The sequence below is a fragment of the Macaca thibetana genome, chromosome 15, assembly GCF_024542745.1.
Source record: "Macaca thibetana thibetana isolate TM-01 chromosome 15, ASM2454274v1, whole genome shotgun sequence".
In the NCBI taxonomy this organism is placed as follows: domain Eukaryota; kingdom Metazoa; phylum Chordata; class Mammalia; order Primates; family Cercopithecidae; genus Macaca; species Macaca thibetana.
In genome coordinates, this window is record NC_065592.1 from 26,276,897 (window position 1) to 26,296,048 (window position 19,152).

Here is a 19,152-nt window from a genome sequence, read left to right on the forward strand (position 1 = left end):
GCTTAACACACATGGAAGGAAGGAAGGAAGGAAGGAAGGAAGGAAGGAAGGAAGGAAGGAAGGAAGGAAGGAAGGAAGGAAGACAAGGAAGGGAGAGAGGCAGAGAGTACAGTACAGAGCTGCTGCTGTTTGAATCAACTGGGAACTAACTGCAGGAAGTGAGGTCTCAGAAGTGAAGATTTCATGTTCTGGCTGGACATTGCTTACAACCCTTGACTTGACGGGTGGCACAGCCATGCCACCTCCCATTCCACAGTCCTTCTCCTGGCTGCCTCCAGCCTGCTGTCAAGGTTCCTGCCAGTCATTTGGTCCCCAGAGGCGCTACCAAGACCTTTCTCTGCCTCTCCCCTTGTTCCCTTACCCTCTGCCACCCTTCCCCAAGTCCCCAAGCTCTGCTATTTGCCCAAAGCTAACCCCAGTAAGAGGTAACTGAGGACACCACAGAGAGCCCTGGTTATGTAGTGAAAAGCATGCCCAGTTCCAAATAACTTCCTGCACACCCCCCTTTCTAAGTTGGGAGCCGCTGACAGTTCTCCAGCAGCAGCCTGAGCCATGGTGCCAGGTGCAAGCGGGCTGGCCCATGGAGGGCAGGGAGAGGGGAGAAGCCCTGGCCATCTGGAGCACAGGGCATACCTGACAGCTATCCATACATCTCAAGTGATGACTTAGGCCCACTGCCAGAAGGAAGAGGGTATCCTGGGACCCTCTTCCCTCTCGTCTGTGCCTGGAAGCTCTGATCTCCCAAGAGGCTTATGGCTCTAACACCCCTCCCACCATCCTGCCCCCATCCCCACTCCAATCCTGGAAGCCAGGGTACAGCTGGTTGTGTAGGGGCAGGCAGCACTCCATGGGGCTGAGCCTGGCTGGTCTGCTGTGAGTGGCTCCAGCTTCTCCAGGCTTAGGGGGCTGAGCCATAAGCAGCCTTGTTTATTCCTGGGAGGAATGATGGTTTTCCCTAAGCAATGACATCTTGGAAACCATCTGGCTCCACAAACAACAACGAACCTCCCAGCTTCGTCTTGGGCTGCAGCTTGCAATGAGAAGCCTCCTGCCCAGAGGCACCTGGGGAACAGGCTGGGGGCTGCTTCCCTGCTGCACCAAGCCCTGGCCCTGACCATTGACTCTTGGAAGCCAGGAAGAGGAAACGGCCTGCAGAGAATCAGAGAACTGGATATTTGGAAGGCACCTGGCAATACTTGGCCCAGTCCCTGGTTGCTACAAAGGGGAAACTGAGGTGAGAAACAAGGCATATTTGCCTGAGATCATCAGTAAGAAGGGACTAGAAGGTGCTGCAGTCTCCAGCCCACCGACCAAGGGCTTTGTCTGCTTTTCCCAGAGGATAGCAGGGCTCTAGTCAGTAAGCCCGAAGGTCCAAAAGGGACATGTAACTGGTAAGTCCAGAAAAAGAGAGCCCCAGGATGAAACCTGGATACTCAGACAGCCAGTTGGTGCAGTACAGAGAGGCCTGGGTTGGGGAACCTGAGCTTTTATCTCTGCTTTCCTGCTGAGTCGCACGTCACCTCAGGCAAGTCCTTCCTCTCCTGCCTCAGTTCTCTATCTAGCTATCTATTAGGTTGGTGCAAAAGTAATTGTGGTTTTACATTACTCTTAATGGCAAAAACCGCAGTTGCTTTTACACCAACCTAATAGAAGGCAAAGAGACTGCCATCTCCAGGGCCTTAAGAGGCCACATGGGAGGCAGCTGTTGGCCCCCAGGGACCCAGCTGGGGCTAGGCACTCTCTCCTCAGCTGTGCCTGTTCTGAGGGAGCCACACAGACCACTGACTTGAGGATCAATGCCCCCAGACCTACTCTGGTTGGCACCATCCCAAGAGGGTCCAGGGAGCTGAGCTCCAACCCCCTGTAGTCTGTTCAAAGGACCTTGAGCACTGCATTTCAACCAGCCAGGGATACCCCTCCACTCGTCATGGCCCAGGCTATGTTGTGGATACCACCTAGCCCAGCATGACCCCTGAGTGGATTCTCCCTATGGTCCCTGCCACGATGAAGCCAAAATCCTCCCCACCTCACCTCCTATCAAACCCAGCCCACATCCCTTGGCCCTATGGACACAACTTTGACATTCAGAGCCTAGGCCTCTCCTAAAGGGGCTCCCTGACAGGCCCTCTATGCCAGGCACAGAGCTAGGAGATGGGCAGACACAGCTGACTTGCACGTCAGTGTTTGTCCTCAAAGAAAACCTGCCCTAGCCAGGACAATGCAAAGCCCCTCTCCAACCATGCCCCAGGCCCCTGGCCAGGTCCTTGCCACTAAGGGATGAGTAAGGCCCAGATTCTGCATAAATAGGATACAAAACAATATTCATGGGTACCACCACCAATGGACAGACTCATTCTGGCTGGAGTATTTGCTCTAGCTGTGGAAGTTTGGATAGAATAAGACATGGAAAGGGAAGGGGAGGAGAGGGGAGGGGAGGGGAGGGGAGGGGAGGGGAGGGGAGGGGAGGGGAGTGGGGGGGAGCGGGGGGGAGAGGAGGGGAGAGGAGGGGAGGGGTTTCCAGGTAGCCGGAACAGCATGTGCAAAGGCAAGGAAGCCTGGAAGTGCAATGATTTCACTGATACCACGTACTTATAATCAGAAGCCCCATCAACAATTTCTGGCTTAAAGCCCTGGAGACCTCTCACGAGGAGTGGTCACTTGCCTCAACTGCCTCATCTTCACCATCTGCCTGCTTCTCAGAAGCCAGTCTGGGCTTGCAATGAGCCCTGTTGTGGAACTTGGCTCCCTGAAGGGCCTGTCCTAGGCTAAGCCACACCACGTGCTAGGGCTAGGGAAAAGGGGAGGTGCCCCTTGGCTGGGCGCAGAGGACTCAAGGGGCCTTGGTGGAAACTTTGACTATGCCTGCAGTGCCCTGGCTGGGATCCCGCAGGCACCAGCAGGGCAGCCTCTGCAGCTCCTTCCCTCGAGGAGATGTACCCACTCTAGCACTGGGAGAGGGAGCCAGATAGCCACCCAGCCAGAAGGCCTGAGGGCAGCAGGATGTGGAAAGTTTTCAAGCATCGCTGCGGGGCCTGGTGTACCAAGCTTCTCAGGCCAGGAGGGTCAGATTTAAAGTTGAATTATAATGCTTAGCTCAGGTCAGGGAAATGATTTCCCACATATCCTGTTCTTGCTGTTCTAGGAGGCAGAAGTCCTCCATCCTGGTCCTGCTCAGCCAGAGACCTGCTGCTCAAACTTGGACTAGGCTCCTCCCTTTCTGGGTCCAGGTTTATCCTCCTGCCCTGAGTCCTAGGGTTCAAGGGTTCTTCCTGGACACCCCGGAACAAGAATAGAGATGTGGACCCTCCAGGCTGGGAAAATAATTAGCTTCTGTCTGCTCACAGTGGCCAACTCTGTGGTGTGAGCCTGTCTCTACCACCACCTCCTGCCTGATGGGTCTCAGCTGGAGCCAAGGAAGCAGGTGCAGGTCCTCTCCCACGGGGTTGGAGCTTGGAGGCAAAGCATCTTTGCTTGTGCTTCCAGTGGACATTTCAGCAGAGACCGTCTCTGGGACCAAAGGCTACCCACTGAGACTAGTTCCAGAGACCATCTCTTCCCCCGCCAGTGAAACTAGACACAAGCTTCCATCCCTGGTGCCTGGTGTGCGGCCAGCACCCCTGACACAATAGCAAACCCTGCTGACTGAGCGCTCCCCTCCCGTGCAGTGTCCTGACTTCTTGGCCACCAAACATTTCTTGTTTCTCCCAGAAAGAAAAGCTGGCTGGCCAGCCTAGAAGTGGGGAGCAGCCAACAGAGGAAGCATCCCCCCAAACCTGCAGGGCTCCCAGCCCCTGAGACAGACAGCTGGACAGACACACACACACACACACACACACACACACACACACACACACACACACACACACAGAGTTATCTCAGAACAGAGCACAAATGGTTTGGTTGCAACATGCCTATCAATGGCTGCCCTGGGGAAGAAACAATAGAAACAGGGGCACAGGGTGGCTTGGACTCCCGCCCGCCACATACACAGCCCTGTCACCAAGGCACCTACCCAGCACACTCCAGCAGGAACCCAGGCGGCTCCTGGCTGCTGCTCCTGCCAGCTCGCCCGCCCGGGTCTCCACCCGGCTCCTCCCGCAGGCGGGCGGCCGTGGCTGTGGCAGCTCCTGGCGGCCGTGTCAAGCGGCCGCCTTCCCCAGACAGAGCTCCTTTGTGTCAGCAGAGCTATTTATGGACTTACCCAAGTTCCCCAGGGGAGCAATACCTGCTAGGAAAAGCAGAACCAAATGACCAGGTTCCACCTCCCACATCTAGGTAGCGCTTTAAAAACCCTTGCATCACCCATCCCTCCTCCTCTTCCTCCTCCTACTTGTCCTCCTCCTCTTCCTCCTCCTCCAGCGTCTTTCCCAAACACACACCCTGTCCAGCCGGCCACCGCCACTCTGGAGAGAGGCTGTTTTTCTTTCTTCCATTAAACAGAAAACTCTGTGGTTTCTCAAAGCACTTTCATCCGAGATGGAGTCCGGGATGTCTCAAAGAAGAGTCCTGGGCCAGCCCGTCCTTCTGCCCACCCTGCGAGGGGCCCAGCTGGCTCCCGGGTTACATGCTCACACGCATGGGCTGTGGGTCCCCTGCGGCTTGTCCCCAGGGCCCAAGCTGGCCCCAAAGTGCTGCTCCAGGGGGAGAGGCGTCCATCCCTCACAACAGCACCCCGTGGCACTGGGATCCCTAGCAGGCTCCACCCCACACACATCCTGAGGGCTCCCAGGCTGGGGCAGCGCAAAGCCGCCTCCAGCCAGCCTGCCGGCAGCCGCTCCCTACAAGACCAAGCCAATCATCACCGAGGCTTCCCTGTCACACCCCCACCCCGATGCCGTTCCTGTCCCAATGGGAGGCTACAACTGAACCCAGGGTCCTGAAGCCAGCACACGCTGACTTCCAGAATGTGACCGCCCCCAGGGTGGGGGAACGGGTGGCAGCTTCAGTCCCTTCCCAGCACACAGCTGAATCTTTGAATGCTAAACTCTGGGGAATCCTAGGTGGAAAGAGAACTTGGGGCTTCCTCTCCCGGAGACAGACAGCTGGGAGGGCAATTTGGACTGTAACAGCCCATTACAATTAGTGAATGACAGAGACATCCCCAAGGAGGAACTGCGGGGGCAGTGGAACAAGTCCTGGACTGGGAGGAGAGGGTCCCCAGCTCCAGTTCCAGCTCCAGCACTAGTTGATTGGGTGTCACTGAACAAGTTCCTGCCCCTCTTTGAGCCTCAGTTTCTTCACCTGTAAAATGGGGCTGCTAACCTTGACCCACCCACCTGTGGGATGAATAGAGGATTCTCTGAGCTGGCTCTTGGCTACCCTTTCTTGACCATGAACTCCGTGCCAGGCCCTGTTCCCAGAGCTCTGCCTGCATTAATTCACTGAATCCTCACCAGCAGCTTGTGAGGAGGACTATGATTATCCCAGTTACAGATGAAGAGTTCGAGGTACAGAATGGCAAAGGAAGTTGCTCACAGTCACACAGCCAGTTGGCTGTATAGCCAGGACTGAAAACTACTTGCTCCTACTCACCTTGCCCACTCTTAACCACCATACAGCCCGACAACTGCAAGACGCTGCTGTGCCAGCACAGAGCTGTTCTCTGGCACTGCAGCTTGTCACGATGTCAACAAATGTACCCTGGGCTGTCCCTGAGACCCAAGTTGGGAATGCCCAACATGTGACTGGCTCCCACCAGAGCAGCAGGCATCCTGGGATGATGGCACAGAGAAAATGGACTGAAGGAGCCTCTATTTTCCCGTGCCCAGCCCGCCCGCCTTGGCCACCTAGGCTGAAGCACAGTCTCTCTGTCTCTTTCTCTCCCTATGGTAGAGACCCCCCCCAGGGTCTCGGGATGTTTCTGCCTGTATCCCTGCCTCTGTCTATCTCTGACTCTCTGTTCCTGACTCTCTCACACACACAAGCATACACATGAACACTGCTACAAGAAAACATTCTTTATCAGGTCGACTCGCCCTCCTCTGAGTTGGTCACTCACAAACTCCAACCAGTGTTTCATCTTGTCCCTGGGGGCAGAACCAAGGCAGTCCTTGCAGGGCCCAGGAACCTTCTAGATTGGAAGGCTGTCATCCTGCTGGCTCCTGAAAAGCAGGATTCACCCTTGGCCTGGGAAGCTAAGGAGGTGAGTCTCAGGAGATGGCCAATTCCAATGGAGCTGACCAATCACCAATGAGGCCGGCTGGTTTCCAGGATGGAATTTCTGGTGCATGGGATAAGATTTTCTTAAGGTGGGGAGCCTGAATATAGGATTCCTTCATGTCAGAGGTGCCCTTGAGCTTCAGCTGAGTTGTCACCTTCTTTCAATCAACAAACAGTTACAGAGCATAGACTGTGTGCCAGGCACTGTGCTGGGCACCAGGGATGTGGTGGAGAACTGATAGGCTGGGCCCTGCATTCACAAAGCTGACAGTCCAGTGAGGGAGGCAGACATTAGCCATGGAGTGAGACTAATGACTCCAAAATTACACCCTATGCTGTGATGGGCAAAGCAGCTCTGCCAACCCAGTGTGCTAGGTCCAGAACGAGTCCAGAATACATTCATCAATGCTCTGGACCATAGTATGGTGAGGAAAGGGTAGAGCAGCTCAGTGCCCCAAGGCCCAGAGCCTGCCAGGCCTGGATAGGAGAGCATCCCATGACTGGAGGAGCCCTGGGGCAGCCACTTCCCTCTGCCTCCCATAGCTCCAGACACAAATCAGCAGGGTTGGGGGGCCTCCCAGTGTATAGCCTAGGGCAGGATAGGGGAGTCACTGGCAGCCAAGCTGTCTAAGCCAGAGGGCCCTCAGAGATCTTTCACTGTTGTTTCCCATTTACAGCCAGTGAAACTGAGGCCCAGAGAGGGAAAGTAGCTTTCCCAAGGAAACACAGCAACTGAGTGGCAGGGCTGGGATTGCTAACTCCCAGTCCAGTGCTCCTTTCACCACATCCCAATGCTTCTCAGAGGTACATAAATGATTGTGCTGTTCAGTACAGGATAAATTGGGATCTCGAGAGTGGTAAGATCTAGGCGGCCTACAGGCCCAGGGGTCAGCACCCGGGCACTCAGGACCTGGGCCCCAGTCACTGATCCACATATTTCACATAACAAACACTTATTTGACACATGATAGCACTGATCTAAGTACTTTCTGAATACTGATTGATTGATTGATTAAATCCTCATAATCCTATCAGATATGATTTCTTTCTTTCTTTCTTTCTTTTTTTTTTTTGAGACAGAGTCTTGCTCTGTCACCCAGGCTGGAGTGCAGTGGCACGATCTTGGCTCACTGCAACCTCCGCCTCCTGGGTTCAAGCAATTCTTGTGCCACAGCCTCCCAAGTAGCTGGGACTACAGGCGTGCGCCACCACACCCAGCTGATTTTTTGCATTTTTAGTAGAGATGGGGTTTTGCCATGTTGGCCAGGCTGATCTCGAACTGCTGCAGGCCTCAAGCAATCTGCCCATCTCAGCCTCCCAAAGTGCTGGGATTACAGGCAAGAGCCACGCGCCCGGCCTCAGATATGATTTCTAATATCCCCATTTTATGGATGTGTAAGCAGAGGCATAGAGAGACTATGAAACCTGCCTAAGGTCACACTCTAGTAAGTGCAGGGCTACAGATGAAGCCCAGTTCACTTTCTACTGTGTCCTGCACCATGGCCCAGGGCAGCCCATGGAACAGATGAGCCCATCAGTTACACGGAGAACTGTACAGCCCAACCACACAGGTCAGGCACTGTGCTGGGCCCTGGGGATGTGGTGGAGAACAAACTCCCCACTGTTCACACAGGTTGGCAGCAGCTCCCAGGGCTAGAACCAAGGAGGTTCAGCAGGGACCCGCCTCCTATTTTTGGAATACAGTACCCTCAAGCAGAGCCCAGGTCTTTAGACAGAGATGCAGCAACAGCCTGGGATGCAGCCAGGTGCCAGAGACAGGCTGTTCCCCTACAGGCCACACCACAGCGAGGTTTCCACTGTCCTCCTTTACTGCTTCCACTGCGTGAAGACTAATGCACCTTGTGAGTTTATGCTCCCAAGACCCCATCATGAGCATGTAATTCAGCACTTTGGGAGGCGGAGGTGGGAGGATCATTTGAGCCCAGGAGGTTGAGATCAGCCTGGGCAACATAGGAAGACTCCATCTCTACAAAAAAAATAATAAATTAATTTAAAAAAATAAAAATTAGCTGGGTATGGTGGTGTGTGCCTATGATCCCAGCTACTCAAGAGGCTGAAGTGGGAGGATGCTTGAGTCCAGGAGGTTGAGGCTGCAGTGAGCCATGATAATTGTGCCACTGCATTCCCACCTGGGTGACAGAGCAAGACCCTGTGAGAGAGAGAGAGAGAGAGAGAGAGAGAGAGAGAGAGGAGAGAGAGAAAGAAAAGAAAAGAAAAAAGAAAAGAAAAGAAAAAGAAAAAGAAAAGAAGGGAAGGGAAGGGAAGGGGCCGGGCACAGTGGCTCACATCTGTAATCCCAGTAGTTTGGGAGGTGGAGGCAGGCGGATAACTTGAGGTCAGGAGTTTGAGACCAACCTGGTCAACATGGTGAAATCTCATCTCTACTAAAAATACAAAAAAGTAGCTGGGCATGGTGGCATGTGCCTGTAATCCCAGCTACTTGGGAGGCTGAGGCACAAGAATTGCTTGAATCTGGGAGGTGAAGGTTGCACTGAGCCGAGATCACATCACTGCACTCCAGCCTGGGCAACAGAGCGAGACTCCATTTCAAAAAGAAAAAAAGAAAGAGAGAGAGAGAGAGAGAGAGAGAAGCCAGGGAAAGGTGTGGTCCCAGGAATTCCAGAGCACTTCAGAGTAAGACTAGCCCCTTGCCCCTACTAAGCTGCTTAGCTTTCATCACCCCCAGACACCCCAAGACTGTGCTGGGTACACACCGGCTTCAACTTCTGCAGAGCCCTGCCACTGTCCCAACTCACTACAGAAGAAAGTGACTACCCCTGGCTGCTCTTTGAAACTCTGTGGAAGTGTCCGTACATGGCCACCCCAGTCCAAGCTTTGAATCTGCTAACTCGCTTAGAAAGTTCTGAGCTTTTACTTCCTGGGGCTCACAGCCCTGGTTTGGGGGTCTAGAGATTCTATGCAAAAAGGCCCTCCCACTGCAGAATCGGCCAAGAAACGTTAATTAGTTATTTCAATAACCACTGAATCCCTGCTCTGTGCTGGAGCCGGTACTAGGAACTAAGGATACAGAGCTGGCCGGAGCAGCCCACCCATGGGATGGAACTTGGAGGCGGTCATGGCAGATGAAGCCACTGATGCTGCAGGCGGGGGCTGCCTTGACATGTTTTGGACTCTAGGACCCTAGCACCCAGGCAAGGGACACATTCTCCTACTGCTTGCTTGGTGTAGGTCTTGCTCTTCCTGGTGGCACGGGCCTTGTTCTGGGGCACCCGCCACAAGTGGTGGGGTGGGGTAAGACAGAGCAGGTATCCTCAGGTTCAGGTTCACAGGGAGCTGTGGCTTGTGGCCTGCAGAACCCAGGGTAAGCCCCTTCCCCTTCCTGACCTCAGTCCTCCATCTCTAAAATGAGACCAGGAAGTGGGTGTCCAGTGGCCCTAGCCCTACTCCTCCCCTCCCATGGACAGTCCCATGCCCCTCCAGGCCCTCTCACTAAAGGAATCAGCTCAGCCAGTGGAATTTAGAGAGAGCACAGTCTTTGGAGTCTAAACAATCTGAGTGTGAATCATCCTGGGCAAGGCCCTTTACTATCTCTGAGTCTCAGTTTCCTCATCTGTAAAATGGGCCTCACTGGACCCTGAGGAGGACTAGATGACGTGGTATATGTGGAATGCCTGGTACACAGTAAGTGCTCAATAAATAAGAGCCATCATTGTTATTGCTATGATGTCATTGTTGCTATCATCTGTGAAAAGACAGAATTCACCTTGAGACGGTTAATGTAAATAGTAAAATTAAATGTGATAACACCTGTTGAGGGGCTAACAGATGAGGGCCTGGTGTGTTCTAACAGCTGAGAATCATTTCCATTTTTTGATAAACAGGCTATTCTCATCATGCCCAGCTTACAGATCAGGAAACTGAGGTATAGAAAAGTTACAAGGCGGAAGCCCAGCAGGCAGCATGGCTCCCAGGCCCATGCTCTTAACTGTATATTCTGCCCCTAATCTCTTATTCCCCAACTGTCTCCCCCTTGATATCTGCCTCTTCCTCAGCAACTTGAGGCAGCAATGGACGATTCCCAACCTGCTAACGGAAATGGTGGCTCCCAACCCAGCAAGGAGAAGCCCACATGCAGCAAAAGCCAGGAGACCAAATGTCCCCCTACAGAGCTATCCCCGAGGCCTGCTGCTGGCTGGATTCTGCCTCCATCCTGGGGCACGCTTTGCAGTCACCTCAGCAGTATCAGTCTGACCTTGGGCAGCTGTAGCAGCTCAGGATGGCTGGGAGCCATGACTGTCTCCCTTCCTGGCTCCAGTCCAACCAGCCACATGCTGGCCGGAGACTTCGGGGTTTTGGGAGCAATCCTCGACCCACTGTGCTTGTGCCAGCTCCAGGGCCGGGCTGTGTCCTGTCAGCCCATGTTCCTGGGAAGTGTTCAGCACAAAGCCACTGGCTCAGCTACGGGGAGACCAGGCCTGTGACCTTGGTTGCTGGAAACAGTTCTCCACACACTCCCCTGGGTCCACCCACTGCCTGGACTGTTGGGGTTGAGCCCAAGCCATCAAAACAAAGGGTCAGTGGGGGAAAGACCAAAATGCTAACTTTGCTGCTGCCTTCTGTGAACCCTGGGGCAAGGCCAATCCCCCCCACCACCTTCAAGCCTCAGTTTCCCTGTCTCTAAAATGCACTGGGGTTGAACTAGATCAGTCCACTCAAAATGTGTTCTGCAGAACCATATGGGTTCACAGGCTGCTTGTTACCAGTCTGCAGTGAGATAGGTAGCAAGACTGAGTGTGTTTAAAGACCTTTGACTTGACATTGCCACGTCCAAGCATGAGATGAGTGGACTGGTCTCACTGAATAGGGCATAAGCTGGCTCAGGTGTTCTCAAGCCAGCATAATAAATCACATGCAGTGTGATGCTACAAAATGTCAAAGCCCCTCACCATAGGTAGCTTAAGGAGTCCTGATTTAAATGGCTTTGTTTCACGAGAACTCACTAACTCAGACCCTATCATGATACTTACATATACAGTAGGACTCAATCCTGCCACCCAAACCACTCCTCCTCCACTGCTCCCAACTCAGAGAATGGCACCAACTGTTTCCCTGAGCTAGACTTATTATTTTTTTTTTTAGGACGGAGTTTCACTCTTGTTGCCCAAGCTAGAGTGCAATGGCACAATCTCAGCTCACTGCAACCTTCACCTCCTGGGTTCAAGCAATTCTCCTGCCTCAACCTCCCAAGTAGCTGGGATTACAGGCATCTGTCACCATGCCCGGTTAATTTTTTGTATTTTTAGTAGAGACAGGGTTTCACCATGTTGGCCAGGCTGGTCTCGAACTCCTGACCTCAAGTGATCCACCCGCCTAGACCTCCCAAAGTGCTGAGATTAGATGCGTGAGCCACCGCGCCTGGCCTCAGCTAGACTTTTGAGCACCATTCTTCTCCCAAACATTCCCCGTGAAATTAATCATAGAATTTTGCAGACCCCTTCTGCTATACATCCTGTGGATCTCTCACCTCTCTCAATCCCTGGTGCCTCCGCCCTAGTCCGAGACGCCATCAGTTCTCCCTGGCCGAGGGTAATAGCTCCATACTGCCCCCTGCCTCTCACCTTGCCTTCCTCCTCACCATTCTCCCCTATAAGGCCAGCATCAGCAACACCCATCAATACCTGCGCTCAGGATAAAGTCACACTTCTTCCTACAGCTTCTCAAGACCAGCGCTGTCTGATCCTGAACACACCTCCAGCTTCATCTCAGGCTCTGTTCCCCTTCCTTGTCTTCCCGCCTACGCTGGCCTGCGTTAGGGTCCCCACCTAGAACAATCCTTACATCCCAAGCCTCCCCTGCCTCAGAAACTCTCCCCAGGTTCTCCCAGTAGGCGCTCTCATTAGGCCCTTTGTCACCACTGTCATCGATTTATTATATGCTGTTCATGACTGGTGTCCTGGCCCCACACTAGACTGTCAGCTCTGTCGGGTGAGGACCATGTTGGTTGATGAGCCAGGAAGTAGAGGACATCTGAGATCTGCCTAACCAGACCCCATTCACTTGAGGAACTAACCTTCCTTCTCTCATTCTCAAGCCAGGTGATTCACAAGGAAGCGACCCAACTCCTGCTCCAAGGAAAGGCATATGACCCAGGACTCAGTCCATTAGTTTAACCCATCCCACTGTCCTCAGTGGCTGGGATGGGCTTGTGATCCTACTTGGGCCAATGAGGCTCAGGCCCAGGGACTTTGATGAAATGATTGAGGGAGTCCAACTCCAAGGCCATGGCCATAACCCTGCCCCTTCTGGCAGCAGCACTGCTACCACTAAGGGAGTGAGCTAACACCTAAGTAAATAGAACCAAGAGATGAAGAGGCTGAGGCCAGTTCTCAGTGACATTGCTCAAGGGTCTGAATCCAACTAGGCCTGAAGGCTATCCCTCCTAATCCAGTAAATTCCATTTACTGCTAGAAGCTAATCTGAGTTGGGTTTTTGTCACTTATGCATACTGCATTGCCAGTACTTAGCACAGTGTTTGATGCACATTAGGCACTGTAAACTTCTTTGCTCACTCACACAGTCATTCAACAAACACTCAGCAGCGTGAAGGTGACCACGTGTGTTCTATAAGAAGAGTCATCGTGGCTGCTGTTGACAGCGGTGACTACATGGACAGGAGTAGGAAGAGGGAGACCCACAAGAAGCAATGCAGCAGTCCCAGGGACAAAGAGGAGGCCTGAAGAGGGTGGCTGACACCAAGGGAAGAGAAGGGAGGGGAAGAGTCCCAACTCTAAATTCACTGGAGAACCTCTGACAATCCCTGCCCGTCTCTGGCCTCAGTAGCCCAGTCTGTTTCAGATCCATCGTCCTAGCATCCCCAAGCTTTCCCCACTGATTACAGAGTCCCTGCCTGTTGATACTCAACATTGTCACTGGAGAGTACTGAGGGGAAGGGCAGGGTGGGCTCTGGGGTTGGGACCCAACAGGCTGGGAGTATAGTATAGCAGCTAAAGACACGGGCTCTGGGGCCAGGTGCTCGGGATTAGAACCTGGCCTGCACCTCCTAACTAGGAGACCTTGTATAATCTGCTCAATCTCTCTTTTCCTTTGTTTTCTCATCTATGAAATGGGGATAATAACAATAGTGCTGGGAAGATTATACATTATCACAGAAAGAAAGCATGCTTTAATGTTAGGCACCATTATTATTATTATTATTATTATTTGTAGTAGGAAGTCCAGAAAGAGGAGATTGAATACATAGAATAGAAACCATTCCTAAATTAATAGAAAATTTCCCTGAACTAAAGGAAGACTTGAGTCTTCAGACTGAAAGGACTTACCTAGTTAGGACCAGGAAAAATTACCAAAAGAAACAACTAGAAATAATCTAGGGAAATTTCTGAATTCCAGAGATTGGAAAGAGGAATCCTGGCTGTTTCCATAAATAAATTTTAGAAAATCAAGGAAAAACTGCTCTTAAAACACTAAATACTGGGGAAACCATAGAACACTGCTCTCAGGCTTCTGGGAGAGAAGGACGATTCACTCAGAAATTTCTATTCAAGCAAACTATGACTCAAACATGAGGACAAATATTTTCAGGCTTACCGGGATAAGAAAGGATACCACCCACAGACCCTTTCTGGAAACATTACTCAAGAAAACTACAGACAAAAGTGAATTAAAATCGAGAAGTCAAGAATGAGATGATGTGGTATGTGAGAGACAGAGGCAAGCCATGAAAACGGAAACATTTAGAGCCTTAACTACTGATAACTAAAAGTGCAATTTTAAGTAAATGATTCTTAAAACAGAATAGTGCTAATGTTTAAAAATAGTCACAACCAGCCGGGCATGGTGGCTTACACCTGTAATCCTAGCACTTTGGGAGGCCAAGGCAGGCAGATCACGAGGTCAGGAGTTTGAGACCAGCCTGACCAACAGGGTAAAACCCTGTCTACTAAAAATACAAAAATTAGCTGGGTGTAGTGGCAGGCGCCTGTAATCCCAGCTACTCAGAAGGCTGAGGCAGGAAAATCACTTGAACCCGAGAGTTGGAGGTTGCAGGAGCTGAGATTGCACCACAACCGGAAACTGAAATTCCAGATAATTAGAACAATACCTAGGAGGTATGGAGGAAAGCAGAGAAGTATAGTCCAGCCGACATGATCATTATGGGTTAGAGGCCATGAGGACAGGCTACTATGGATCTGGTGTCATTCCTGATGTTGAAATATGTTTGTGACAAAGGTAACAGTAAAGCCACTAGCAGACTAGAATTAGGGTGTATAACTCCAAAGGAAATTTTGCAGAAGAATAATAGGGGTTTGCCTTGGGATGTTTACTACTAAACCATATTCTGAAGCTAAAGTCATTAAGTCTAACCTGATGTAGGAATAGACAGATCAATGAGGGAGATGAGAGAGCTTAGAAGCCAAACCACCCATATGTGGAAATTTGGTCTATGATAAGTGAAGAAAGGAAAGACAATTCAAAAAAATTGGTTTGGAAATACTGGCCAAACCATTTGAGGGAAAAAACTAATAAGAGTTCCATCTGACACCAGGCACTAAATTAATTGCAGATGAATTTAAAATATAAATGCAAAAAATAAAAGAATAAAACTACCTGAATAAAATGTAGATGAATACTTCTCATAATCTAGGGGTAGGAAAGACCTTAGAAAATATAGGTGCTCCCAACCCCCCCAAAAAAATTTGATTACAAAAAAAGTTTACTTCTAAACGATAAAAGATACTATAAAGTTAGGCCGGGCGCGGTGGCTCACGCCTGTAATCCCAGCACTTTGGGAGGCCGAGGCGGGCGGATCACGAGGTCAGGAGATTGAGACCATCCTGGCTAACACGGTGAAACCCCGTCTCTACTAAAAATGCAAAAAATTAGCCGGGCGAGGCGGCGGGCGCCTGTAGTCCCAGCTACTCGGGAGGCTGAGGCAGGAGAATGGCGTGAACCCGGGAGGCGGAGCTTGCAGTGAGCCGAGATCGCGCCATTGCACCCCAGCCTGGGCGACTAAGCGAGACTCTGTCTCAAAAAAAAAAAAAAAAAAAAAAAAGATACTATAAAGTTAGAAGGTAAATGACAAACTAGAAAAATAATTATAACCCATATAATAAGCACATGGTTAATATTCTAACCACATAAAGAGCTCTTACAAATGAGATAATGCCTCAGTCAAAAACTGGGCAAATGACATGAACTGACAGGCCAAAGCAGAAATATAGGTGACTGATCAATATAAAAAGAGGCTGGGCGCAGTGGCTCACGCCTATAATTCCAGCACTTTGGGAGGCTGAGGTGGGTGGATCACTTGAGGTCAGAAGTTCAAGACCAGCCTGGCCAACATGGTGAAACTCCATCTCTACTAAAAATACAAAAATGTAGCTGGGTATGGTGGCATGCGCCTGTAATCCCAGTTACTCAGGAGGCTGAGGCAGGAGAATCGCTTGAACCCGGAAGGTGGAGGTTGCAGTGAGCCAAGATGGCGCCACCACACTCCAGCCTCTGTGACAGAGCAAGACTCCATCTCAAAAAATAAAATAAAATGAATCTCAACCTCACTAATAATGAAATAAATGTAAATTAAGATTAAATATAAATTTTCACTTCTTGTACCAACAAAGAATTAAAAGCAATTTAACATTCCATTTTACTTAGGGTGAACTCTCATTCACTGTGAGTAGGAATGCAAATTGTACATGTACTTAACCTCTGTTCCTTTGGTTTCTCAATTAAAAAATGGGATAAGAACAATACTGTTGGGGAGATGACATGTGTAAACAGAAGGAAAGCATTTTTAGAGCACTTCGGCAGTGTGTGCCACACTCCTAACAGAAAAGCACAGCAAGATATTTACTGCAACATTGCTCAGAATATCAAAACATTAGAAACAATCTAATCATGCATCAATACACTAAATACATTATGGTAACTGGGACTACAGGTGCCTGCCACCACACCAGCTTTTATATATATATACACACATATTTTTAGTAGAGACAGGTTTTCACCATGTTGCCCAGGCTGGTCTTGAACTCTGGACTCTGGATCGGCCCGCCTCAGCCTCCCAAAGTGCTGGGATTACAGACTTGAGCCACCGTGCCCAGCAGTACAGTCACTTTGGAAAACAGTCTGGTAGTTTCTCAAAAAGTTAAACATTAGTTACCATTTGGCCCAGCAATTCCACTCCTAGGTATACACGTAAGAGTAATAAAAATATATGTCCATACAAAAAAACTTGCACACAGATATGTATGGCAGCATTATACAGAATAGCCAAAAGGTGTAAACAACCCAAAATATCCATCAACTGATGAACAATTAAACAAAATGTGATATTCCATACAACAGAGTATCATTCAGCCATGAAAAGGAATTAGGTGCTGATACATGCTACAACATGGATGATCCTGAAAACATTACACTATATGAAAGAAGCCAGTCACAAAAGTCCAAATATTATATAATTCCCTTTATATGAAATGTCCAATATAGGCAAATCTACAGAGATGAAAAGTATGAACTAATGGTTGCTTCGGGTTGGAGGAGATGGGGGAATTAATGGATGATAGCTAAGTAGTATGATTTCTTTTTGAGATAATGAAAATGTTCTAAAATTGATTGTGGTGATGGTTACACAAGTGTGTGAATACACAAAAAATTATTGAATTGTATACTTTAAATGGGTGAATTGTATGGCATTTGAATTAAATCTCAATAAAACTACTCTAAAACAAATTATAGATATGACTAATAAGTCAGAAACATCTGTAGTTTAAAGAAATTATAAAAATAAAAGGCTAACATACAAATATCCTTATTATAGAAAGAGCTCTTTGTGAATTAATAATTAAACTATAAAAGTCCCAATAGAAAAATGAGCAAAAGACTTGCACAGGCTATTCCCAAAAGAGGCAACACAAGTGACTAGAAGGCATATAAATAAATGTTCAACATCTCTAATAATGAAAAAAAGAACCTATTAAAAAATCTAACAATATACCGTGTTGGTAATGATGAGGGGGAATAAACATTTTCTTATCCAGACTATTTCAGTTTGCTTGATTTGACAAGATTTTCAGTGCTAAAAAGGGAAAATCCCAGGCAAAGCAGGATGAGCTGGTCAATCTAGATGAGATTAGAAATCAGTACAACCTTTCTGCAGGGTAATTTGGCAATAGGATCAATAATCTATTTTATAAATATATAACCTTTGACCCAAAACTCTACTAACGGGCGTTTATTTTAACAAAACAGTCATTCATTCAACAAATATTTGTTTATTTAGTTCCTTTTTGAAATGAAGTTTCACTCTGTTGCCCAGGCTGGAATGCAGTGGCACAATCTCGGCTCACTGCAACCTCCACATCCCAAGTTCAAGTGATTCTCCCACCTCAGCCTCCCCAGTAGCTGGGACTACAGGCATGCACCACCATGCCTGGCTAATTTTTGTATTTTTTGGTAGAGACAGTGTTTCACCAAGTTGGCTAGGCTGGTCTCGAACTCCTGACCTCAGTGATCCACCCACCTTGGTCTCCCAAAGTGGTGGGATTACAGGCATGAGTCACTGCACCCAACAAATATTTATTTAGAGTCAAATGTGTACTAGGTGTTGAGCTGGATGCTGGGGATGCCAAGATACACCTAAGAGGATTTTTTTTTTTTTCATTCAGAGACAGGGTCTCACTGCTGGAGTGCAGTGGTGTAATCATAGCTCACTGTAACCTCGAACTCAGGCTCAAGCCATCCTCCCACCTCAGCCTCCTATACAAGGACTTTTATCTGAGGTTTTTGTAACAAAGAAAAATTGCAAGCAACCTGAATGATAAACAACTGAAGATTACTTAAATAAAGCATGTTTCATCTACACAATGAAATACTCCACAGGCACTAAAAATGATGTTGTAGAAGAATATTTATTGAAATGGAAACATGGATACACTACGCTGTTAAATGGGGGAGAAAAAGCAGGTTAGAAAATTGCACCAGTAACCCCAATTTGCAAATAAGATATATGTATGTATAAACGAATGCCTGACAGGACACATTCCAAAATGTTAACAGTGGTTTATCTCTGGGTGCTGGGATTAAGGATGAACTTCATTCCCTGTTCTTGGTTCATCTGTATTAAATGTTTTCTTCATAATAAACATCAATCACATGGATTACTTTTGCTACAACACAACAACAACAACAACAAAAGTCAACTGCATTAAAACAAACAAAGAAAAAAACAACTTCCCATGCCCCATGAGTGGAGGCCCCAAGGAAGGGGGTTATAGAAAGTCAGATACATGTTCATGGCTTGGTTTTGCAATAAGAGCTACTATTAAGTACCTACTGCATGCCAGGCATTACGACAGATCCCCTTTGATCTTCACAAGACCGCAGTGAAATCAGTGTTCTTGTCTCATTTTACAGATGTTCTGTGACCCACCAGTAATCCCACGGCTAGTGAGAGGAAGAGCTAGGATTTGAACCCTGGCCTGTCTGTCTCTAAACCTGCAGGAGTCTGCTACCACCTCAGCTGCCTCTGTTCCTGGGGAGGGGCAGGGAAAGATCCTGAGCTACTAAGGCCTCTGTCCTGCAGGCCAGATCTAGGCTGGTCCTTGTCCTTCCTCCCTGCAGACAGTCCAAAGAAAGGAGGACAAGTCAGCAAGGGAGGGGACACCAGCAAGAGGAGGTGTGGCACTGGACAGTCGGCTGGCTGAGGTCAGGGCTCAGGATGGGCTAGCCGGGGACTCCTCGCCTGCCAGGCGACTCTCAGGAAGCCTGACCACATCCGGTCCCAGGAGTTCCCAGGCTCTGTGCGCCCAAAGGCAGTGACAGCAAACCTCACAAGGCCTGCAGCCACTGTGCTGAAACAGCCAGGGAAACATGGCCTGCCAACTGGGCCCTTCTCCCTAGGTTTGCTTGCCACCAGCCAGTGCTTTCTGCTCTCCGGGCCTCCAGGGCCTCCTCGCCTGTATGAGGAGGGGGTGTGAGAGCTGATGG

At 49.5% G+C, this 19,152-nt stretch overlaps 3 protein-coding genes across 11 annotated transcripts in view; 1 reads left to right on the forward strand and 2 right to left on the reverse strand.

Annotated features, from left to right (window-relative positions):
* Positions 1 to 19,152, reverse strand: part of ZNF618 (zinc finger protein 618) — a 562,788-nt gene that overhangs the window by 476,912 nt on the left and 66,724 nt on the right. The gene's annotated exons all lie outside the window — the stretch shown is intronic.
* Positions 1 to 19,152, forward strand: part of POLE3 (DNA polymerase epsilon 3, accessory subunit) — a 353,914-nt gene that overhangs the window by 201,662 nt on the left and 133,100 nt on the right. The window lies entirely within an intron of this gene.
* RGS3 (regulator of G protein signaling 3) overlaps positions 1 to 19,152 on the reverse strand; it is a 133,210-nt gene that overhangs the window by 28,009 nt on the left and 86,049 nt on the right. Inside the window, exon 1 of one of the 9 annotated variants that reach the window (XM_050760979.1) lies at positions 4,380 to 7,207. The exons of 6 other annotated variants lie outside the window; for them this stretch is intronic. In XM_050760979.1, coding sequence (XP_050616936.1) covers positions 4,380 to 4,433 — 54 coding nt within the window. In that variant the 5' untranslated portion in view covers positions 4,434 to 7,207. Of the gene's footprint in view, positions 1 to 4,012; positions 7,208 to 19,152 lie in introns of those variants that run through there. 2 more of the 9 variants (XM_050760983.1, XM_050760982.1) reach the window with 2 other exon arrangements.